At 50.0% G+C, this 23,492-nt stretch overlaps 1 protein-coding gene across 1 annotated transcript in view; it reads left to right on the top strand.

Annotated features, from left to right (window-relative positions):
* The window catches only part of CPNE2 (copine 2), a gene marked incomplete at its 3' end in the record, with an annotated part of 61,946 nt that overhangs the window by 3,171 nt on the left and 35,283 nt on the right, over positions 1-23,492 (top strand). Inside the window, exon 2 of the mRNA XM_080636941.1 lies at positions 11,160-11,356. Within this exon, the coding sequence (XP_080493067.1) occupies positions 11,189-11,356 (168 nt within the window). The 5' untranslated portion in view covers positions 11,160-11,188. The remainder of the gene's footprint in view (positions 1-11,159; positions 11,357-23,492) is intronic.

Genomic DNA, 23,492 nt, shown 5'->3' with positions numbered 1-23,492 from the left:
CTGTAGCCAGCAGGGGAAAGCTCTGTCTAGAACTGTCTCCTTCCTCCCAGCCCTGGATTGTCCATCATCACATGATTCCAGAAGCTGAGCATTTAGGAAGAAACATCAGCTGTCATAAGCCTGATTTTAAAAATAAGACAAGCTGGGAACGTAAGTTCTGCTGTTGGACAGCAAGTTCAAGGTGTGCAGCCATTTAAACCCAGGTTTATAATCCCCCGAGCAGAGTCTAAAGCTATTGGGAAGGAGCTGGGAGTTTATCAGGCATAGTTCTCATTATAACCCACCACACTTTGGGGAGGGGCTTTGGACAAGGGCCTGTAGGGACAGGACAAGGGGGAATGGCTTTAACCTGACAGAGGGAGACTGAGATGAGATATCAGGAAGAAGTTCTTCCCTATGAGGGTGGTGAGGCCCTGGCACAGGTTGCCCAGAGAAGCTGTGGCTGCCCCATCCCTGGCAGTGTTCAAGGCCGGGTTGGATGGGGTTTGGAGCAACCTCGTCTAGTGGGAGGTGTCTCTGCCTGTGGCAGGCAGCTGGAACTGGATGAGCTAAGGTCCCTCCCAACCCAAACCATTCTATGGTTCTGTGATTCTATGAAGTTTTGTTTTGCTGGCAATACAAATCCATCTAAGGATGAAGCTTCACACATCAAGGACGAGCATCTCCCTGCTGCAAAAGGAGGCCTGTAAAATTCTTTAGGAAAAGATTGGATCATCACCTCCATGCAGGGTGAAGGTGGCTTCCAGCCTGTGGAGGCATCAGTTGTGTTCTGTGTGGCTTGGTGTCAACGTGCCAGGTCAATGAGCATTACCCATAAGTACCCATTAATTAGTATTTAGTTATGTTGTCAGGGGATGGGCTATGGGAATGGAATGGTGCCTGGGGTGGAGGGACCTGCATGCTGTTCACTGCTGGGGCTGCTAGCAGGGCCTTTCTGGCTGGCACACATATGATTTTGGCATGTGTTTATATGAGAAAGCAGTTAAAGACATTTCTCATCCTGTAAGTGATGATTTTTTAATCCATCTGTCACGTGCACTATGTGGTGCTGGCTGGAACTAGGAATTCAGTTAAAATTCAGAAAGCCAGCATTTCTGTTTTCAGGAACTCAGAAAAGCCTGTAACAGCCAGAACACATCAAGTACACTGTGAGTGCAGGAGGTTCCCCTGCACCTGCGCGGGAGCCACACTGCCTGCATGTCCCTCAGGGGGTGCCCTGCACCCTTCCACTTGACAGGGTCTGCCTTTAATGAAACCAACTCGTTCCTCCAAATCTGGTGGTTAAAACAGATACACCCCCCCCTGGTTATAAGGCCATGCCTGGCTCTTCTTGCACAGCTGCCCATGCCCAGTCGGTGCTGTGGTTTTCAGCTCCAGCTGAAAGGGAACTGGCTGTTGCAGAATGCAGGCCTTTTCTATGTGCGGTTGTGCATGGAGTTTGATGTGATCACCAGGATGAACAGTGACAGCACGATCTTTTCTGCCCTAAATCACAAATGTCCCTAAATTGGGCCCTAGAGGAGGTTTGTAGTCAAGGGGAAATGTGCAGTTGGCCAAATCTGTGCTTGCCAGCGGAGGGTGGGATGGGATCTCTCTGGATGGCTCGTCCATCGCTCCTGCCCTGCCCCTTTCTTGCCTTTTCTCTATGTGTGAGCAGCAAGACCAGAGCTGCTGCTGCTCTGGAAATCACAGGTGCATTTGTGAGCAGGGCATGCCATGGGTGCAGAATGTGCAGTGAGCACAGGGAAGCCCTGATCTCTGTGCAGCACTCAGCTCTCCTGCTCTTTGGGATCACGATTTCTCACTGATAAGTGGTTTTGGGTATTTGGGGACAGCGTAATGACATTTTCAGACTTCATCTGTTTGGAGAACAGAATCCTGTTGCTCTTTGCTCGCTGCTGCCAGGGGAGCTCTGCTGGAGGACACTGGGCCCTGGAGCAGTGACCAGGCAGCAGCTGTGTCCCTGCAGTTGCAAGGGGACTGTCCCCCACCCTGGAGGGACCACTGAGGGGCTGTCACTTTTCCCAGCACAGCACAGAGCAGTGAGGAGGTTTGTAGAAAGCAAAAAACGGGATGTCTCCATCCTCTCTGGCTGTGGTTGGATGGCTGTGTGCCACAGCCGAGGCTGGGGCCATGATGCCAGCAGAGCAGCTGGAGCCTGTGAGGTCTTCATGATGAGGTCTGATGCATGAGCAGTAAAGGAGCTCAGCCAGTGTGGTGGACTATAAATAATGATGTCTCTTAATCCCTTTTCCCTTGAGAGTCTCATGTGCTGGACCTGCTGATGTGATTACAGTGGTATTACAGTGTAATAGATGATGTTGTTATGATACCTGTCTGTCCTGATTCTATGAAGCACCAGCGAAGCCGATGCTCCAGCATCTTCGTCATGGATGGAGAGGTCCCTGTGCATCCCACAGCATGCACTGGGAAACTGCAGTCTGGCCAGGTCCCCTGGCCTCGCCCATGCCTGTGCCCCCCTGTGGGTCCTGCCCAGGTTCCCCTGGCCAAGCAGGCTTTCATGGTGGACACCCACCAGGGCTGGGCTGCTAAAGTGCACCCTGGGCCGTCCTGCAGTGCACCCATGGGTGAGACAGGCTACTCCGTGGTTCCTCTCCACACACCACACAGCTCCTTGCCACCAGCCCACTCTTGGGTGTGTGTCCGGAGGCAGGGCTGCAGCATCCCCTTTGCCCTTGAGCAGGGACAGGGGTACTGCTGGGAAGTCCCTGGAAGGTTTTACGGCTGCTGTGGGTTCCTTTTCACCGATCCGTCATCCCAAGCAGAGAAGCAGTGTTCTTTTCCCCTTCATCTGTCTGGAAAATCTGGGTGGGGCTCCTGAATCCCTGGGTTGGAGGTGCATCTCCATGGGCAAGTCCTTCTGCTGAGGAAGTGCTCCTTTCCTCAAGTTATGACCCCAGAATTACTGATGTGTAGATGTGGCTCATATGCCGTTATCCATCTGATTGCTCCTCTGGAGTGGGATCTCCCACTGGGTGAAACTCCCTCTGCATGGTCAGGGTGGGATCTTGGTGTTCCTGCCCACCCTGTGCTGGGGCTAGGGTGCTGGGATCAAGCTGGCCTAAATCCAGCCACTTGATAGCCACAAAGCCAATTGCCATGGGTGTCCTGGGAGCTGGAGGAGAGGATGCTGCAGCCTGTTTGAGACGTGGAGAAGCCCTGAGGAGGCCGGTCTCTCTTGGAACTGCTGAGGGAGCTGGGGCTTTTTCTGCCTCATTTTCCAAGTGGAGGTCTGCATTGCTCATCCCACTTTCTGCCTAGTTGTGCTGTAAATCCTGTCTGTCTCCCTTCCCTTCTCCTTCAAGCTTGGGGAAGAGGGGCTGGAAAGCTGCTCATGGAAAAGGACCTGGGAGTGCTGAGTGACGGAGCTGATCATGAGCAGCTTGTGCCCTGGCAGCCAAGAAGGCCAACAGCATCCTGGCCTGTATCGGTACCAGTGTGGCAGCAGGGCCAGGGCAGTGATGATCCTCCTGTACGGGGCACTGGTGAGGCTGCATCTTGAATCCTGTGTTCAGTTCTGGGCCCCTCACTACAAAAGAGACATTGAGGTGCTGGAGTGGGTCCAGGGAAGGGCAACGGAGCTGGTGAAAGGCCTGGAGGCCAAGTGTGATGGGGAATGGCTGAGGGAACGAGGGGGGTTTAGTCTGGAGAAGAGAAGACTCAGGGGGGATCTTATCGCTCCCTACAACTGCCTGACACGATGATGAAGCCAGGAGGTGGCTGGTCTCTGCTCCAAAGGAACAAGGGATAGGACAAGAAGAAACGGTCCCAGGCTGCACCAGGGGTGGTTTAGACTGGAGATTAGGAAAAATTTTTTCCCCAGGAGGTGCTCAGGCATTGGAACAGGCTGCCCAGGGCAGTGGTGGAGTCACTGTCCCTGGAAGTTTTCACAAAAGTTGTAGATGAGGCCCTCAGTGACATGGTTTAGTGGTGGCCTTGGCAGTGCTGAGGTAATGGTTGGACTTGATGATCTTAAAGATCTTTTCCAACCTGGTTGATTCTATGACTCTACAGGTGGCTCCTGGCCCACTTATCTTCGTCCCTCCCAAGAGCGAGTAGTGGTTTGAGGTAGGAGCTTCATGCAAATGTAGCTTTGGGCTGATTCAAAGCAGTCCTTGGAAACTGGTGTAGGATCTCAAGGAACACCTGAGCTTAAACAAAAGGGTTTACATGCCAATAGAAGCTCAATGTTTTTACAGCCCCCAGCACTTCCTGATTCCGGTTTTGGAGGAGCACTTCACAGTTATGTTGTCAGCCTGGCCCCACATCCCTCGAATGATGTCATTACGGAGGTGCTGCTAGTGGCATCTTGGCCGGTGGTGGGGAGATGCCACTGCATGCGGCAGGATGAGCTTGTCCTCACTGCCAGCAGCCCGGGTGACCACATCAGCTGGGGCCACATTGGCTTGGTGGTGGGTGGGTGGCCCCGTGACCTGCTCTGGCACCCACTTGCCCTGTCCTCAGGCTCCGGAGGAGCCTTGTCCCCAGTGCCTGGAGGAGCCCAGATGAATGTGTTTGCACTGAGGATCAAAGGAAGGGCAAGGGCTGTTTTTTGGCAGGTGGTGGCTGCTCTACCATGTCAGGAACAGAGGGAATTTCCCCATCTCCCAGCCCTGACACACCCCATGAGTCCGAATGTGGTTTGGAAAGATCTTCCTGGAGCGGGACCTAAGCATCACGGGCATGGAACAGGAAAGAATTGCTCTCTGCTGAGCGATGCCCTCCAGGGTAGGATGACTGGGCTGCCTAGATCTGGGAGGGCACAGGATCAGTCCCACTTTCTTGGCCAGCCCTGATCTTGCTGAGAAGTGCAGTTCACCCCCTGGGACCCCAGGGTTAAGGGTTAGGGTGGTGCTGCAGCTGGAGGGGTGTGTGGAGCTGGGGACATGGGGGGAAGCAGCCCTACGCTTCTTGCTTTCACCAACTGCCTTTAGAAAGGGTTTTGGGGATGTTGGGTCAAGCATTGTGTTATTCCTGCTGTAGACTGCCTCAGCTCCTTACTGATACCCTGCTTGCCAAAGCTGAAAATTGAAATTCAAATCCAAATTCAAATTGACATAGAGCTATCAAACCACAAAAAAGGTGTTGGAACTGTGTTTCAGACCATTAAACCTGCCTTTCACTCGCTCCCCCATGATAAATTCATGTAGCTATTGCCAAATGGCATTGTACTGTATTAAAGCAAAACAGAGATCACAGTGAGGAGGCAGATAATGGGCCATTTCAACTCACTGAAGACCTCTTTCCATCCAAGACCTTTTTTTCTTGAAAATGCCTGAATGCAAGAAATGCCACTGGGATGGACTTGTGTTTGGTGCCTTGGTCTGGCACTCTGGCTTATCCTCCTTTTCTGCCTCGGCTTATCCTCCTTTTCTGCCTCAGTTTATCCCTGTTCTCTGCAGAAGCTATAGGAGAGGGGCTTTGGACAAGGGACTGTAGGGACAGGACAAGGGATAATGGCTTTAATCTGACAGAGGGGCTTTGTGCTGGATGAGCTATGAGGACTTCTGCTTCTGCACATTTGTCCTCGAAGTTGCGGTAGATTGGTGGCTGCCCACAGATGTCTCCGTTTTGGTGTCACACTGTCACTGTTCTGGTGTGAATGGGAAGTGATGGCATGAGATGGGCTTAGTCTAGGTGAGGGGAAACAGTGCTCAGGGAAAAGTCAATGAGACTTGTTTCAGTGATGTGCACATGTGTGTGCAGCCAAGGATGGGGACAGGACAAGGGGGAATAAATTTAACCTGACAGAGGGGAGATTGAGATGAGATATTAGGCAGAAGTTCTTCCCTGTGAGGGTGCTGAGGCCCTGGCACAGGGTGCCCAGAGAAGCTGTGGCTGCCCCATCCCTGGCAGTGTTCAAGGCCAGGTTGGATGGGGCTTGGAGCAACCTGGTCTAGTGGAAGGTGTCCCTGCCTGTAGCAGGGAGTTGGAACTGGATGAGCTTTATGTCCCTGCCAACCCAAAGCAGTCTGGGTTTCTATGACCAGACCTGGTGGACGAGGGCTTTCCTGGGGACAGCTGTGAGGAGAGAAGATGGCCATTGTGGGTGACTATTCCCTGAGCACAAAATGAAGCACTGTGGTACTGAGGTGGCCACCAGCCATTGTTGTGCCTTGGGACAGGATTTCACAGCACCAGTGTGTCAAACTGGGCTGTCATGAGCAGCATTACCCCATGAAACACTATTAGGCACGGTTTCCATCAGGAGGGGTTCACTGGGGAAATGATTTAATTAAGTTGTTCTGAAACTCTCTTTCTTGCTTTGTCAGGCCCCTAAAATAACTCAGTACAGTCCCTGTGGCCTCTTGCATCAGGCAGGACTGTTTGACTTGCTCACAGCATGCCAGTGTGGAAGGCAAAACCCAGCCTGGGCATCCCCCTCTGCCAGGTCTACATGAAATCTCCAGGAATTTGGGAGAATTTGAGCTCACTCCCAGCTATCCCACCCGTGCTGGGATGCTCAGAGGCAGTTTTCAGCCTTTCCCTGCCTGTGGAAGAGTTGAAGATCCTCTGATGGTAGTGGGTACCCAAGGTACATCCTTGCAGGGAGTTTTCAAGTGCAAGCAGTCCCTTCCTGCCTCCCCCAGGCTGCTCAGCCCTGGCAGAGGCATTTCCTGGGAAGGGGCCGTGAACATGACTAATTCCACGTGCATTCAGAAGGAAACGAGGCTGTTATTAAGACCAGATGCAGGCTGGTGAATCCACGTGTTGCCTGGGCGAGAGTGAAAGGCAAACAGTTCTGCTCTGCAAAATGATTCTGGAGATGACTGTATTTGTTGACAGGAGGGAGCAGAGCGTAGGGAGCTGTGCCATCATCTGTCCCAGTGCTTCCTTGCTTTTCCTGGTGCCACCAGCTCCGCATGTGCTGCATTTCACCTTCGCTGCTCCTCTGGGCAAATGGTTTCTGTGTCCTTGTGCTCATCCTTTCTTTTGCTTCAGTCTTCTGACAACTCACTTTCACCAGCTCTTCGTCATCCCGTGGGTACCACTGCTTTCCTGCTGTGTCTCCACTGCTGTAGACTCAGATGTATGCCTTATAGGAGCCCAAATTACCTGTTTAACACTCATCTCACTTTCCTCTCCCAGAAAGGACATTTGCTTTTACAACGCAGTAGCTGTAGTAGGATAGCCTGAGTGGGTAAACTGAGCCATGTGTGACTCCTGTGTGGTGTTACAGGAATCACAGATCATCCCAAAGAAGGGAACAGACATTCCCAGGAAGGACCCAGAGGAATTTGCACGGTATCACTGGTAGATATCAGTACTTCTGTGGCTGTTTTAAATATGTCTGGTATTCCCTGTGCAAATAAATCCAATCTCTTCAAGGAGAGGAGATCATGGAAGTTTATCAGAAATATTAATACACCAAAATGTTTCACTTTAATTATATCTTCATTTTTTTTTCTTCTCTGTTTCTTCCTGTTAATGCTTAAAACTGGACCTTAGCATGGCCCGAGCAACTGCTTCTTGTGCAGCTTCTCTTCTGTGGGGGGAAGGGAACCTCCCAGGGCAGAAGCTGGTTTGTAAAACAGAAAACTCCTTCACCTCCTCCTCTTTCAGATAAGAGAGGAAGAAAAGATCCCAGGGCTTCCAGACGGCCCTTCTGCACATGGTTTGGGGATGTGCTGTACAGAGTGGGGGGGTGTGGGGTGAAGAGGAGGAGGAGAACATCTGTGTGCATTGCTCTGGGGCTCCCAGATGTTCATCTCAGATATTCTTGGTGGCTCCAAGTCTTCTGTGTGCCCTCAGCCAGCAAAACCCCTCACTGCAGGACGTCGTGGACACAGAGCACCTTGGAGGTGACCAAGTACTTGCAGAAGTGGCTTTAACCTGACAGAGGGGAGATTGAGATGAGATCTTAGGCAGAAGTTCTTCCCTATGAGGACGGTGAGGCCCTGGCACAGGTTGCCCAGAGAAGCTGTGGCTGCCCCATCCCTGGCAGTGTTCAAGGCCAGGTTGGACGGGGCTTGGAGCAACCTGGTCTAGTGGAAGGTGTCCCTGCCTGTGGCAGGGAGTTGGAACTGAATAAGCTTTAAGGTCCCTTCCAACACAAACCAGTCTGGGATTCTGTGATATTAAGTCACAGACAAAAAAACACTTGAAGTTTATGAAGCACAAAAATGAGTCCGGCTCAGGAGGTCCTGGAAGCTGGACCCTAGAAAGGTTTTGGGGACCATGTTTCTCCACCCTGGTCTTACTCTTGTGACTCTTCAGGCAACTGCTGTGGCCGATGGTAGATGAGACCGTGGGGATATCAGACTTTCATGCTTGTCCCTGAGACCTCTCATCAGTATCCTGGCCGTGTTTAGGCAGAAGACCATGTGTCCATGTGATGGGTACCAAGCCGGCAGCTGGGATTGTACATCAGGAGAATATTTGGCTGCAGATGCTGAGTGAGTCGCAAGACTTTGTTCAGGGGCAGTGAATGCAGGGAGAGAACAAAGAAAGGAAGAGAGACTGGAATACAGATGATGGCAAGTTGGCTTGCCTGGTGCCAGCTGAAATGCATCCTTGAATTTAAAGTGTTTTCTGGGTTGTTGAAGTGCTGCTGGCTCACTAAAGCCTGGTGTTTGCCTCAAATGGTTCATGGCTGGTGAACCCTCTGGCTAGGGGGACCTGCTGGGAATGATTATGCTCCTCAGGGGTTTAACCAGGACTGGAGCTGGGGAGGAGGAGTAGCCTGAGCCATGATAGGAGAGCTGTCCACCAATTTAGCATCTCCATCCCTGGTGGGCTGGCTGGATCAGCAGCTCCTCAGTGGGAAAATCATCTTCACTGTGATGGTGGTGAAAGGGGTGACAGCATCTTCCTGCTGCCTTTTGCCTTCTTGAGAAGGTGGCAACTGGAGGATTTTGGCCTTGGCACTCGTGAGATGGAATCAAGCTCTCCAGGTTGTTACCTGGAGGAGAGGCCAGTGTCTCTGATTTTGGGTGCGAGAGAGGGGAACATGACACATGTCCCTGCAGGTCTCTCCCCTCAGCTGGCCACGGCTGGTGCTGGCTACTTCTCCTCTTCCTCATGCCCATCTTGGCTTTGTGTTCTCTGAGGAGCTCGGCAGGCTGAGTGCAACGGCTGGAGCGTGGGTGGTGTGCAGTGGCCGAGAGGATGTTCTGGTCCTGTCAGCCCTGGGAAAAAGCTTTTCCCACTGTGTCATCTGCTGTCTCTGCTTTTTGTGAGATGGTGCTGAGATTTGGGGAAGCGGAGCTGGAAAAACCCACGATCTCCCTACTCCAGGAGGACCAGGTCCACGTCAGCACAGCTGCCCTGTGTTTGCTTCTCAGAGGGAGTGGCAGATAGACAGCAGCATAAATAGAACAGGCCTGGTTATTCTGAGACACTGATTACATGATCCGTACATTAAAGAAAAAAGTAAATGAATTCTTTTATTTTAGCTACAACTGGCAGCATGGCAGGGACCAGCTCTGGCAGGGACCCTGGTGGCCCCAGGGGCTTTGTGCTGGATGAGCCATGAGGACTTCTGCTTCTGCACATTTGCCCTCAAAGTTGCGGTAGATTGGTGGCTGCCCACAGATGTCTCCGTTTTGGTGTCACACTGTCACTGTTCTGGTGTGAATGGGAAGTGATGGCATGAGATGGGCTTAGTCTAGGCGAGGGGAAACAGTGCTCAGGGAAAAGTCAATGAGACCTGTTTCAGTGATGTGCACATGTGTGTGCAGCCAAGGATGGGGACAGGACAAGGGGGAATAAATTTAACCTGACAGAGGGGAGATTGAGATGAGATCTTAGGCAGAAGTTCTTCCCTGTGAGGGTGCTGAGGCCCTGGCACAGGGTGCCCAGAGAAGCTGTGGCTGCCCCATCCCTGGCAGTGTTCAAGGCCAGGTTGGATGGGGCTTGGAGCAACCTGGTCTAGTGGAAGGTGTCCCTGCCTGTAGCAGGGAGTTGGAACTGGATGAGCTTTAAGGTCCCTGAGATTACCCCATCCCTGTCCCCTATCCCCATCCTGGCTTGGAGGCTGAGCTGCAAGAGAAGAGAAGATGGTAGCCACCAGCTCCCAGCAGTGCAAGTGCTTGTAAATATTCATGCCCAGGCCAAACAAACAAATACTGTTAAGTGGGGTTTCAATGCCAAGCAGCAGCAAACAGCTTATCGAAGTGGAGGAAGGAGACGTTTGGGGTTTTCAGATAAATTTGATGAGCCAGGAGGGAGCCCTTCTTGAAAAAGAGGGTGAAAGTTATTGCAGGAGCTGGTGGAAAGAGCTCTCTCTCCACCAGCAACCCCAGCCATGAAGGTTTATTTGTACAGCTTAATCTGAAAATGCTTTTTTCTACTCTTTTTTTTTCCCCTTTCCTCTTGTTTGCTGAAGACCACTGGTGGTTTTTACCAGGTAAACTGCACATCAGCAGGCAAAACTGTCATGTGGGATGAGGTTTTGCATTAATAATGGTATAGAACACATTTATCTCTGCAAAATAGCTTTAGTAGCAGACTTTTGGCAAAATATTCTTGTGACAAAGGGTTTTTTATCAGGGCCTTGTAAATCATCCCATCCACCACCAGGTCATATAGTGATTGTCACAGTTGCCCTGCACTTCTATGAGCCAACTATTGCCACCTTTTGATTGCTGCCAGAGCCTCTGCTTTCTGATGGCCTGGTGAGTAGAGTTGCGGCTGTCCTCCACCCCACTCATCCTTCTGGACTCATCCCTTTCCCTATGATGATTTCGGGGGCAGAGCTAAAGTTTGGCCCTGGTAGCTCGGTCCATGGGCCATGGCTTGGGACCAGCTCGATGGCGACTGGTTTTCATGCAGAAAGATGGTGTGGAAGTGTAGATCCTCCCCACAAAAGCCCCACAACATGCTGGAAGAAGAGGTTGGGGAAGCTTCAACTCTTTGGAGAGGGGTGAGCAGAAGATGTTACTTTTCCTTGAAAATCTCTTATTTATGAACAAAACCTAGGCAGGTTGTAGGTGCTCTGTTAGGCATTTCAGGACATCTGCCTCGTGTGGTGGCCACATGAGAATGGTGGCTGGGCAGGGTTAATGCTTTGGAGCCAGCACAGCCTCTTAACTTATGAAGTGTAACTTAGAGGATGACATGGCCCTCTGCCTGTGGCATCAGAGTGGTTTTGGCCTTTCTGCTTGCACTGAGGTTCCTCTCCATTCCCTGTCCCACAGACCGCCTGGAGCTGCTGCCGCTGGAGTCCATGGCATACACCATGACTCCCACGCCGACGGGGCCTGTCGGCTCCCAGTACTGCGTCTGCAAGGTCGAGTTGTCTGTCTGCGGCCAAAACCTTCTGGACAGGGATGTCACTTCCAAATCTGATCCCTTCTGCGTCCTCTTCATGGAAGTCAGCGGGAAGTGGGTGGAGGTAAGTCCTGAGGTTGTGTGCATTCCCTCCTCCAGTGGTTTGCCCATGATGGTGTCTTCTCTGTGCTCCACTACAAGGCTGATCCTTGTTCCTTCACAGGTGGAAGCTCTTCTGGTCCTCCCAAGGCTGTGTGCATGTCACCAGTGCATTAACTATTCTGTGTTTTGCAACTAGTCCTTTCCCCATTGGTGCTTTTTGCTTGATGCTGGGAGTCAGGTTGAACTACATATCTCAAAATGCCAGCCTCTGGTAAAGCACATGGCAGGCATGAAAGGATCTTGCCACTTTCAAAGTGGTCCCAGCCCCTTCTCATTATACTGTAAGTTTTGAGTGCTTTGGATTCGAGTGCCTGAAATGTCAGTCCTGCATAATAATTGGATGTTGTGAGGTCCTGCTTTCAATGGGGTGTTTCTAGGTGAGACAAGATAAGCTGGTTCTTGGATCATGAGTTGTATAGACAGCCGGTCTTCGGGTTTCACTTGAAGAGTGGCTATTTCTAGGGGGCAGGAGCATGCTGGATGAATGTCTGGCAGGTCAGTCCAGTGGGGAAATGCTCATGCTCTCAATACCTGTGGCCTCCTTGAAGAAGTATTTCAAGGTCAACAGTCTTTAAGCTGGGCGTTTCATGGACTGGGTGTTTTCCATGGAGAGGGATGGACCATGGGATAGGATGGAGACTGTTGGGAGCCAGTTATGTGGGGAGGTTGGATCAGTTCAGCTGCAGACAGGCAGCATCCAGATGGTAAATCCCAGATAAATTCTTTGCAGACATTGGTCTTTTCTACTTAGCAGAAATCTCATAAATATGTGCTTCTACTGCTGTATTTGATACTGGGAGCCCTTGATAAGAAACCTTGATAAAAACCTTGATAAGATCTTGTTATTTGCTTGGTTTCAGAAGCCAGCTCCTTACAAATGAGAAACGTAATTCCTAGAGGAAGAGAGGAGGGAAGGGATTATGATGTAAACAGTGGGATTGAGTGCACCCTTGGCAAGTCTGCAGGTGATGCCAAGCTGAGTGTTGCAGTTGATTTGCTGGAGGGAAGGGGTGGGATCCAGAGGGACCTTTTCAGGTTGGAGGAGTGGGCCCTTGATAATCTCATTAAATTCAATGGGGTCAAGTGCAAGGTTCTGCCCCTAGGTCAGGGAAATCCCTAGTACCTAGAGACTGGGGGATGGACAGATGGAACGCAGCCCTGTGGGACTTGGGGATGCTTGTAGGTGTCAAAATGGACATGACCCAGCAGTGTGTGCTGTCAGTCCAGAAACCCACTGTGTGCTGGGCTGCATCCCAGCGTGTGAGCAGCAGGTCAAGGGAGGGGAATCTCTCCCTCTACTGCACTCTGGGGAAATCCCCCCCTGCAGTCCTGCGTCCAGCTCTCGAGTCCTCAGTACAGGAAAGACATGGACCTGTTGGAGCAGGTCCAGAATTGGGACATGAAGATGATCGCATGGCTGGAGCACCTCTCCTATGGAAACAGGCTGAAAGAACTGTGGTTGTTTAGCCTGGAGAAGAGAAGGCTCTGGGGAGACATCGTTGTGGCCTACCTAAGTATAAGGGCACTTGTATAAAGATCGAAAGAGACTTTTTACCAGGGCCTGTAGTGATAGAACAAGAGTCAACAATTTTAAACTGGGATAGGTTTAGCTTGGATATAAGGAAGAAATGTTTTACTGAAAAGGTGGTGAGGCACAGGTTACCCAGAGAAGCTGTGGCTGCCCCATCCCTGGCAGTGTTCAAGGCCAGGTTGGACGGGGCTTGGAGCAATCTGGTCTAGTAGAAGGTGTCCCTGCCTGTGGCAGGGGGTTGGAACTGGATGAGCTTTAAGGTCTCTTCCAACCCAAACCAGTCTCTTTCCTGCCAGCTCTGTGTGCCCCTACTGCACTAGGATACCCTGCTCAGCAGATATGGGTGCTGCTCACAGCCTGTGGGCTGTGGGCACTGGGGCTCTGGGCACAGAGGAACATGATAGCACACTGCTGCAGCTCAGGGCAAGGCAGCTTGTGCGTATTTTTATTTTTATTGTATGTGCCAAAGAGCTGAGAGCCTCATTCATCTCCTCTGCCTACCCACACCAACACAGGCTTACTCCAGGGCAACACCCTGCTGATAAAAGGCTCTTTAAGGACAGGAGGACTTTCCATGTCTGTGCCATCCCTGGCAGTGACAGGATGCAGATAGAGAACACGGAGCCATTGTGTGTTGTTCCCAGCCCTCTGCTTCAGCAGGATGAGGCTATCTCTATCTAGTCTAATGGAGCACGAGGGAATTGACCCTCAGCAGTTGTCTGAATTATTTTGAAGCATAAGTAAAATATTGACTTAATCCCAAAAGCCTGCTTCCTGGCATACCCACCAACTGCATGTGGTGGAAGGGAAGGAGCACACACATGCCTCGTCAGGGAATGGGAGTGTGCTTGCTGCTGGCACCATAGTTCATCCAGAGGTGCCCAAATTGGCTTTCAGCAGCACAACCTTGGTTATCATGGCCACGAGGATGATCAGGGGGCTGGAGCATATCCCATTTGAAGACAGGCTGAGAAAATTTGGGATGTTCAGCCTGGAAAAGGGAAGCTGCGTGGAGACCTCAGAGCAGCCTTCCAGTATCTGAAGAGGACTTACAAGGATGCTGGGGAGGGACTCTTCATTAGGGACTGTAGTGATAGGACAAGGGGCAATGGGTTCAGACTTAAACAGGGGATATTTATATTGGATATAAGGAATAAATTCTTTACTGTGAAAGTGCTGAGGCACTGGCACAGGTTGCCCAGAGAAGCTGTGGCTGCCCCATCCCTGGCAGTGTTCAAGGCCAGGTTGGATGGGGCTTGGAGCAACCTGGTCTAGTGGAAGGTGTCCCTGCCTGTGGCAGGGGGTTGGAACTGGATGAGCTTTAAACTCCTTTCCAACCCAAACCACTCTGATTCTATGAAAAGGGGCAACACAGGAGCCATCTGTGTCCCTTCACTGATTCAGAGGATTTGTGGGAGGAGCAAATCCTCTGTGCTTCTGGGATGACTCCATGGTGCCTCCAGCATGCAGCACTGCTTCCTGAGGAGGGTCTGCTCTGTAACTGGCTGTAGTTGTCACACGAATTGAAGGTTGCTCAGCCTTCATCCCCCACTGAACATCACCAAAATCGCTAACCAGGATCTCACTAGACTAACAGACTAACCAGTCTGTGATTCTATGATCACCAGCAGTGCTGCTGCATCAGCAGAAGGTCTCTCTGGGGTGAGTCTCCCAGGCAGATGCATGTCTCAGGATGGTTTTGCAGTCAGGGTGTGCACAAACTGGACCAAAACTCCTAAGGATGGATTTCATGATGCTGTATTGACTGTTCATCATCCCATGTAGAGAAGCTATAGTTGCAGTCTCCTTCTGCAGCAGTTCGAGTTGGGCAAGGTGCTGTCTGTGTAGTGAATCCAGACTCCAGAATCTGTGCAAAAGCACTTAGCTCCATGCCTAAAAAAGACCTTTTGGCTACAGGGTAAAACCTGTACCTTTTGGCTGGGCTAAAATGTCTGGAGAAAAAAAAAATGGGGATTTTATCTTATAACTGCAATTGTAGATAGTGTAAGACCTCTTTCAGTTGGTCTGAGGAAGAGCAGGTAAGCAAAGCATGGGCATGTGATGGATAGATACAAGCACTGGGGCTAGATGCAGCACAAAATGAGCGGTCGAAGGGCATTATATCCTGTAAACCGAACAAAATTTGTTCCAATTCCTGGGAAATGAGGTGGTCTTATTTTTCAGATACTTGAACTAGTTGGGAAGCCTTTGAGTCCTTGGCCAAGGAGCTGGTGAATCATTGGCTATCACCTAAGCTCTCCTGCGGCTGATCTTGCTGTAAGTGGGGGGGATGTAGGGGCAAACCTTCTCTTACCATGGTCTGCAACTGACTTTGCTCAGCAGCCTGGATAAGACTAATAAGTTTTTTCCAGCATTGATAGTTGTCGTCTCTTTGACTTGATTGTACTTTTCAGGAATTTCCCTTTCTGTCAGTAATGTTTCTGTCCACAAGTTTTGATCCCAAAGCTTCTTTCACAACACAAATGTGTGGTGGGTTTGTTTAGTTTATTATTTTTATTTTCCTCTGCTGTTTTTAGCTTCTTTTTAATTGGCATGGCAGGCACTGGACGTCAGCCTTGAGCGGCAGACTGCCCAGCACTCTGCTGCTGTGGTTCCAGCATGTGGCAGCAGGGGTGCATGGGACTGGGTGTGGATGGGTGCTGGGAAGAGACAGGAGAGGTGGGCTTGCCTGCAAGAGCCTCACTGGATGGGACACTTGGTGGACCCTTGGCAGCTTATGCCACCATGGTTCAGAGCTACCTGGGGGTGTCTGCATTGTCTTGTGTGCTTTCTGGCCACAGAGATGTGCCACTTGCCATAAGGCAGACCTTTAAGACTGGTCTCTTCTCTCAAGGAACAAGCAATAGGACAAGAGAAAACAGCCTCAAGGTGTGCCAGGGGAGATTTAGACTGGATATTAGGAACAATTTCTTCCCCAAGAAGATGCTCAGGCATTGGAACAGGCTGCCCAGGACAGTGGTGGAGTCATCATCCCTGAAAGCGTTCACAAACCATGTAGACACCGCCCTCAGTGATGTGGTTCAGTGGTGGCCTTGGCAGTGCTGGGGTAATGGTTGGACTTGAAGATCTTAAAGGTCTTTTCCAACCTGTTTGATTCTATGATTCTCCCCCATCTGAAAGCAATGGCCTTAATAAACACAGCTGAAATGTAGGGGATGGGTGGGGACAGCAGCAGCTCACTGACATGAACCGATCCCACTATACTGCCGCTATGTCCTCCACTTAGGGTTAGGACAAATCCCAACCATCAAACCTGGTTTAGGAGGTGGGTCCCTGTCCTAGGTTGAGCAGCAGCAGGCATTTTTCTCCTTCTTAGTAGCTGGTGCAGCGCTGTGTTTTTGACTTTTGGCCTGGGAACAACGCTGATAACACCAATGTTTTCAGTTGCTGGTCAGAATGTTTGGTCTGACCAAGGACTTCGTGAGTCTCATGCTCTGCCAGGGAGGAGGGGAAGCCGGGAGCAAGCAGGGACAGGACACCTGACCCAAATTAGCCAAAGAGGTATTCCATACCACAGCATGTCATGCCCGGGGATGTAACTGGGAGTTACCTGGAAGGGCATTCTCTGCTTGGTTGGGCTCGTTCAGCAGGTGGTATCATCCCTTGTTATTCCCCTTATCATTATTATTATTGGTGGCAGCAGTAGTGATTTGTGTTATACCTTAGTTACTGGACTGTTTTTATCTCAACCCGTGGGAGTTACATTCTTTCGATTCTCCTTCCCATCCCTCCGGGGTGGGGGTGGGAGAGTAGAAACTGCGTGGCTGACTTGCCGACTGGCTTAAACCACGACAGTTCTTTTTGGTGCCCAGCGTGGGGCCCGAAGGGTTGAAATAACGACAGATCTGACCGAAGTGTGTCTAATCATATTTGTGGTAAGCATTCAGTGTTTTGCTGTGTTAGTGTTTTTTAAGTGTGGGGCTTGGGCTAAGGTTATTGTCTCATCGTATTTTATGGTAATGACTTGTAATACAATAGAATCATTGATCATGAAACTGATCTGGCTTATGTTCCCAGTGTGGTCACCACCTTTATACTTTGGGAAGTATATAATACAAGTGCTTAGCAATTACACATCTTTTTTCTCCTTCTCAGGTGGTCAACCTGTGAAGGAGACATTCTCTTATCCTTCCAGTGCCCCCTCCCAGACCGTTTACAGCATCGTTTGAGAGTTTTGAAGTTTTTGAATGGCCTTTTAATACTGTTGAGACCTGTTTGTTGATCATGATGGGGATCACCATGTTGGCATGCATATAGAGTGTGTTTTGTCCACAACCATTATGTCTGATCTCAAGAGTTAAGCAGAGTCAGGTTTGGGTCTTGTCTGGGGTTAGACAACAATATAGGGGGACCGAGAGATTTTCCCCAAGACTGGACAGCCATGAGTGGCAGGGTGTGTGGGATAGTATGGGCAAGTATCTAGGTCAGTGGGCCCCTTCAGTGCTTTGGAATTTCACCACCGGACAAGTGCAAAATCCAGAAGAATTAGTAAAACACTTAAATGAGGTGTGCTGTCATCCTGGTCATACCAGAGAGGGACAAATCATGTCAACGTGCTGGGGCTTGGCCTATGCTTACCGGGCCTTGTTCAACGCTATCCAGCACCTTCAAAAGGAAAAAAATGTCCCTGGATCTGAGGGCAAAGCAACAGACAGCGCAGCTACTCCAGCTCCGAGCACAGCAGCTACACCACCCCGAGCGACAAGTACAGCTGCTACTCAAACTTTGACTGCAACAGACAGTGAAGCTACCCCAGCAACAAGTACAGCAGCTACACCACCCCCAGCGACAAGTACTGTTGCTACTCAAACCACGGTGATAATGACTGCAGCTAAACCAGAGGACCAATTCGTACCAATAACGGTTGCCCCTGTATGCAAGAGAACAAGCAAAAAAGAGGCAAGAAGGGTAAAGCAAGATGAAGAAACAATGTATTCACCACCCAGTCCAGCATTTGATCAGGAGTCATCATCACATGACGAAGAAGAAGAAGAAGAGGTGAATTCTCGACCTCGGACCTCAACCGAGCTACGGAATATGCGAAAAGATTTTACTCATCAACCAGGGGAGCACATCATCACCTGGTTGCTCCAATGCTGGGACAATGGGGCCGATGGTCATGAACTAGAAGGTACAGAAGCCGAGCAGCTGGTATCACTTGCTAGAGAAGGGGGAATTGACAAAGCAATTGCAAGAGAGAAAAAGTCCCTCAGTCTTTGGAGGCGGCTCTTGGCAGCTATGACAGAAATGTTTCCATACAAGGACGATGTTACAAGTCGTTCAGCCAAGTGGACTACTTTAGACAAAGGCATCCAGTCTCTGAGGGAATCAGCCATCGTAGAGATGATCTATCACATCAAGCCAAATATCGGGGATATACCCATAGACCCAGATGAAGTCGAATGTACACGACCCATGTGGCGAAACCTTACACGGAATGCACCATCATCATACGCCCATTCATTGGCAACAGTAACCTGGAATGACATAGTACCACTAACAGTGGGTGAAATGATTTCATAAACTCCCAGAGTTCGAAGACAATCTCACCCCTTCCATCATCTCAGCTGTGGAAAAACTGTCCCAGGATCTCAAACAACTGAGGGACGATCTATCTGATTTATCCAGCTCCTCACATGTACCAACACACGTCTCAGCTATTAACGAAAGGCGTCCTATTCTTCGAGAGAGAAGATACAGAAGATATACGCCACGGGCCGCCCTATGGTCTTACCTGTGGGATCACGGAGAAGACATGACAAAGTGGGATGGAAAACCTACTTCAGCTTTGGAGGAATGGGTGCGTGAATTGAAAATAGGAACAAGGGTCAAGGCTGATCATCCCATGAGAGCTGCAGCTTCAGTCTCTGATGAGCAGGTTCCCAGATGGAGTGGAAGAGCTGATTTTAGTCCAGCTCCTGTGATAATGAAGAATAATCCCTTTCAACACGACTTAGGTGTCCAACGTTGTGATGACTATTAGAGGGGCCCTGCCTCCAGCCAGGTGGAGGTAGGGAACAATTGGATTTACTGGACTGTGTGGATCAGATGGCCTGGCACATCAGTCCCACAGAAGTATAAGGCTCTAGTAGATACCTGTGCGCAGTGTACCTTGATGCCATCAAGCTGTCAAGGGGTGGAACCCGTCTATATTTCTGGAGTGACAGGAGGATCCCAAGAGTTGACTGTACTGGAGGCTGAGATCAGCCTGACTGGGAGGAAATGGCAAAAGCACCCCATTGTGACTGGTCCAGAGGCTCCATGCGTCCTCGGCATAGATTACCTCAGGAGAGGGTACTTCAAAGACCCAAAAGGGTACCGATGGGCTTTTGGTATTGCTGCTTTGGAGACTGAGGAAAATGAGCAGCTGTCCACCTTGCCTGGTCTCTCAGAGGATCCTTCTGTTGTGGGGTTGCTGAAGGTCGAAGAACAACAAGTGCCAATCACGACCACAACAGTGCACCAGCGGCAGTATCGCACCAACCGAGACTCCCTGATTCCCATCCATAAGCTGATCCATGGACTGGAGAGTCAGGGAATGATGAGCAGGACCCGCTCACCCTTTAATAGCCCCATATGGCCAGTGCAAAAGTCTAATGGAGAGTGGAGACTAACAGTAGATTATCGTGGCCTGAATGAAGTCACACCACCATTGAGTGCTGCCGTACCGGACATGCTAGAACTTCAGTATGAACTGGAGTCAAAGGCAGCCAAGTGGTATGCCACGATTGATATTGCCAATGCATTCTTCTCAATTCCTTTGGCAGCAGAGTGCAGGCCACAGTTTGCTTTTACTTGGAGGGGCGTCCAGTACACTTGGAACTGACTGCCCCAGGGGTGGAAACACAGCCCTACTATCTGCCATGGACTGATCCAGACTCCACTGGAACAGGGGCAAGCTCCAGAACACCTGCAATACATTGATGACATTATTGTGTGGGGTGATACAGTGGAAGAAGTCTTTGAGAAAGGGAGGAAAATAATCCAAATCCTGCTAAAAGCTGGTTTTGCCATAAAATGGAGTAAGGTCAAGGGGCCTGCACAGCAGATTCAGTTTTTGGGAATAAAATTGTCACAGAATGAACTCAGTTGGAGATCAATGTGATCAGACAAAAGCCATTTATTATAGAAAACTAACTTTTTATATACTATTTCTTTAAGTTGTTTTCACTAACTTGGCCCATTGTGATTGGATACATATCTTTGAGGCCCTTAACAACTAACAAATAATTGGTTAAGCACAGGTGTGAGAACCTGACCTTCAAAGTTTTCCAACAGTCCTCAATGTAGCAACTCAGCAAATTCCAGCTCCTTCTTACCTTGCTGGGATTCTTACTCCCAATGCCTCACTCCCATCCTCCTTCACCTTTTGTTGTCCCTTGGTTCATGTCGAACTCCACGTAGGCACTTGCTGATCTGGGTACATGGCCGTTCTTTGCCATAGAGTCATGCACATAAAATGGCAAGATGGATGTCGCCAGATACCCACAGATGTGATCAACAAGATAACAGCAATGTCTCCACCAACTAGTAAGAAAGAAGCACAAGCTTTCTTGGGTGCTGTGGGATTCTGGAGAATGCATCCCAAATTACAGCTCGATTGTAAGCCCTCTCTATCATGTGACCTGGAAGAAAAATGATTTTAAATGGGGCCCTGAGCAACAACAACCCTTTGAACAAATTAAACGTGAGATAGTTCATGCAGTAGCCCTTGGACCAGTCCAGACCAGGCAACATAAAGGTGAATTATTTTTGGCCCGGTGGGCCCATGACACTTCAGGCCATCAGGGCAGAGATGCAACATACAGATGGGCCCGTGATCAAGGGGTGGACCTAACAATGGATGCTATTGCGCAGGTTATTCACAAGTGTGAAACGTGCTGCAATTAAGCAAGCCAAACGGTTAAAGCCTCTTTGGTATGGAGGACAATGGCTGAAGTATAAATATGGGGAGGCCTGGCAGATTGATTATATCACACTCCCACCAACCCGCCAAGGCAAGCGCCATGTGCTTATCATGGTGGAAGCAACCACCGGATGGCTGGAAACATACGCTGTGCCCCATGCCACTGCCCGGAACACTATCCTGGGCCTTGAGAAACAAATCTTATGGTGACATGGCACCCCAGAGAGAATTGAGTCAGACAATGGGACTCATTTCTGGAACAACCTGATAGACACTTGGGCCAAAGAGCGTGGCATTGAGTGGGTATATCACATCCCCTACCAGGCACCAGCCTCTGGGAAAATCGAACGGTACAATGGGCTGTTAAAAACTACACTGAGAGCAATGGGTGGGGGAACTTTCAAGCATTGGTATGCACATTTACCAAAAGCCACCTGGTTGGTCAACAGCAGAGGATCTGCCAACAGGGCTGGCCCAGCCCAGTCAGAACTTTTACATACCGTAGAGGGGGACAAAGTTCCTGTGATGCGCATGAAGAATTTGCTGGGGAAGACAGTCTGGGTTATTCCTGCTTCAGGTAAAGGCAAACCCACTCGGGGGATTGCTTTTGCTCAGGGACCTGGATATACTTGGTGGGTAATGCGGGAAGATGGGGAAGTCCGATGCGTACCTCAAGGGAATTTGATTTTAGAGGAAAACAGCCAATGAACTCAATTGTATGCTGTTGCCTGCTAAGTAATACTTTTCTAGGCCATCAACTACAAGTCTTCAGGGCACCAGTGACTGGCCCTAACTTCCCTCTGACCATCATCCCCACAGAGAATGAACTTTGATAGAACCAGGCGAGTTTTGCGGTAAAGGAACGATCAGTATCTGCAGGCAACAATCCAACACTGCACACAGCCTCTCCTGCCCTGAAAGACTGTTACAAGAGATGGAGCCTGACATCATGGACCGGAAGGACTCAGCAGCTTTATAGGGATTGGTCCATGCACTAAGATAACAGTGCACTGAGATGAGAGTCACGGTATATTGAAAATGTGGGATCTGAGCATGACGTGAATGGTATGGAATAAGGGGTGGATACTGTTCTGGGTTCAGCAGCAGCAGTCACTTTTTCTCCTTCTTAGTAGCCAGTGCAGCGGCCTGGGGACAGTACTGATAACACCGATGTTTTCAGTTGCTGGTCAAAATGTTTACTCTGACCAAGGACTTTGTGAGTCTCATGCTCTGCCAGGGAGGAGGGGAAGCCGGGAGGAAGTAGAGACAGGACACCTGACCCAAACTAGCCAAAGAGGTATTCCATACCACAGCACGTCATGCCCAGGATGAAACTGCTAGTTACCTGGAAGGGCTGGCGCTCTGCTCTGTCGGGCTCATTTTCGTCGGGTGGTATCGTATTCTCTTCCCTTGTTATTTCTCTTATCATTATTATTATTGGTGATAGCAGTAGTGATTTGTGTTATACCTTAGTTACTGGGCTGTTCTTATCTCAACCCGTGGGAGTTACATTCTTTTGATTCTCCTCCCCATCCCTCTGGAGGGGGGGTGGGTAGTAGAAACTGCGTGGCTGACTTGCCGACTGGCTTAAACCATGACAGTCCCCTCCTTAGGACCAGCACAGCTGTGGTGGTGCCAGTGTCTGAGCTGGGTGATGAGGCTGCAGCAAAAGCTGATGCCAAGAGGAAGGTTTCTGCTTGCTGTTCATTCTAGCTGTCACATTTGTTCCCAAATGCAATTCTTTTGTCTCACTGAGCTTAACAGGAATTAAAAAATCTCTGTGAATCACCCTTGGAAGGGGTGGGGGAGGGAGGAACAATAAACCACGGCCCGAGAAGTGACACAAAGATGGGTAGTGTTTAAAGGTAATCTTGCAGGAGCCATGTGAGACCTGGCCTGTGATGCTGGGAGCAGGGACACACCACTCAGCTGTCCTCCTGTCACCTGACTGGTACAGAGCCTTCAGCTCAAGCTTCCCTTGGCACTTAGGAGAGCACCTCCCAGAGCTGGAGCATCAAGCTTCTCCCTGTGCTTGGGGATGCTTGGAGATCTCTAGCTGAACTCCCTTTGGAGGCTGAAGGTATTCTCTATCTGCGTTCACTGAACTGAAGGACTATCACTAGAAATGATTTCCTGTTTTCATAGCTGATTTGTAGAACCAAGACTCTTACCCAAACAGGTATCTCTAATTAGCCTGGTTGCATCTTGAAAACCCGTGTGCTCTTCTGCTCTTGGGTGGCAAAGCCACCTCTGCTTTTTACAGGGAATGCAGACCTGTAAGGATTGTGGACAGGGAAGGCAGGAGTTGTTGGCATCCTTGTCTCTGAGTGGAGGTGGTGTGAAGAGGCCTTATACGTGATGGTCCCTCGCCAGGTGACTGGTGCATATCAAACCAAAGACCAAACCCTGTGAAGCAATCAGCTGTGGCTGGTGATTTTGGTGTGCTTCACACTGATAACAGACAGATTAAATACTGGGTTTAATCTGGTTGTTGAAGGAAGCTCTATTACTCCAAAGGGTTAGCTCAAGACACGTTGGCTGGGTTTTTCTTCCCCTTCCCTGGTCCACACCTTCCAGGGCAAAACTGGAGGTGGGACTTACTGTTATGTCCTTCAGACTGGTGCCTGAGAGCAAGAGGAC

This window comes from Psittacula echo (genome assembly GCF_963264785.1).
Source record: "Psittacula echo genome assembly, chromosome: Z".
Classification (NCBI taxonomy): Eukaryota; Metazoa; Chordata; class Aves; order Psittaciformes; family Psittacidae; genus Psittacula; species Psittacula echo.
Note: the sequence above shows the minus strand (reverse complement) of the source record. Positions and strands in the feature narration are given on the sequence as shown.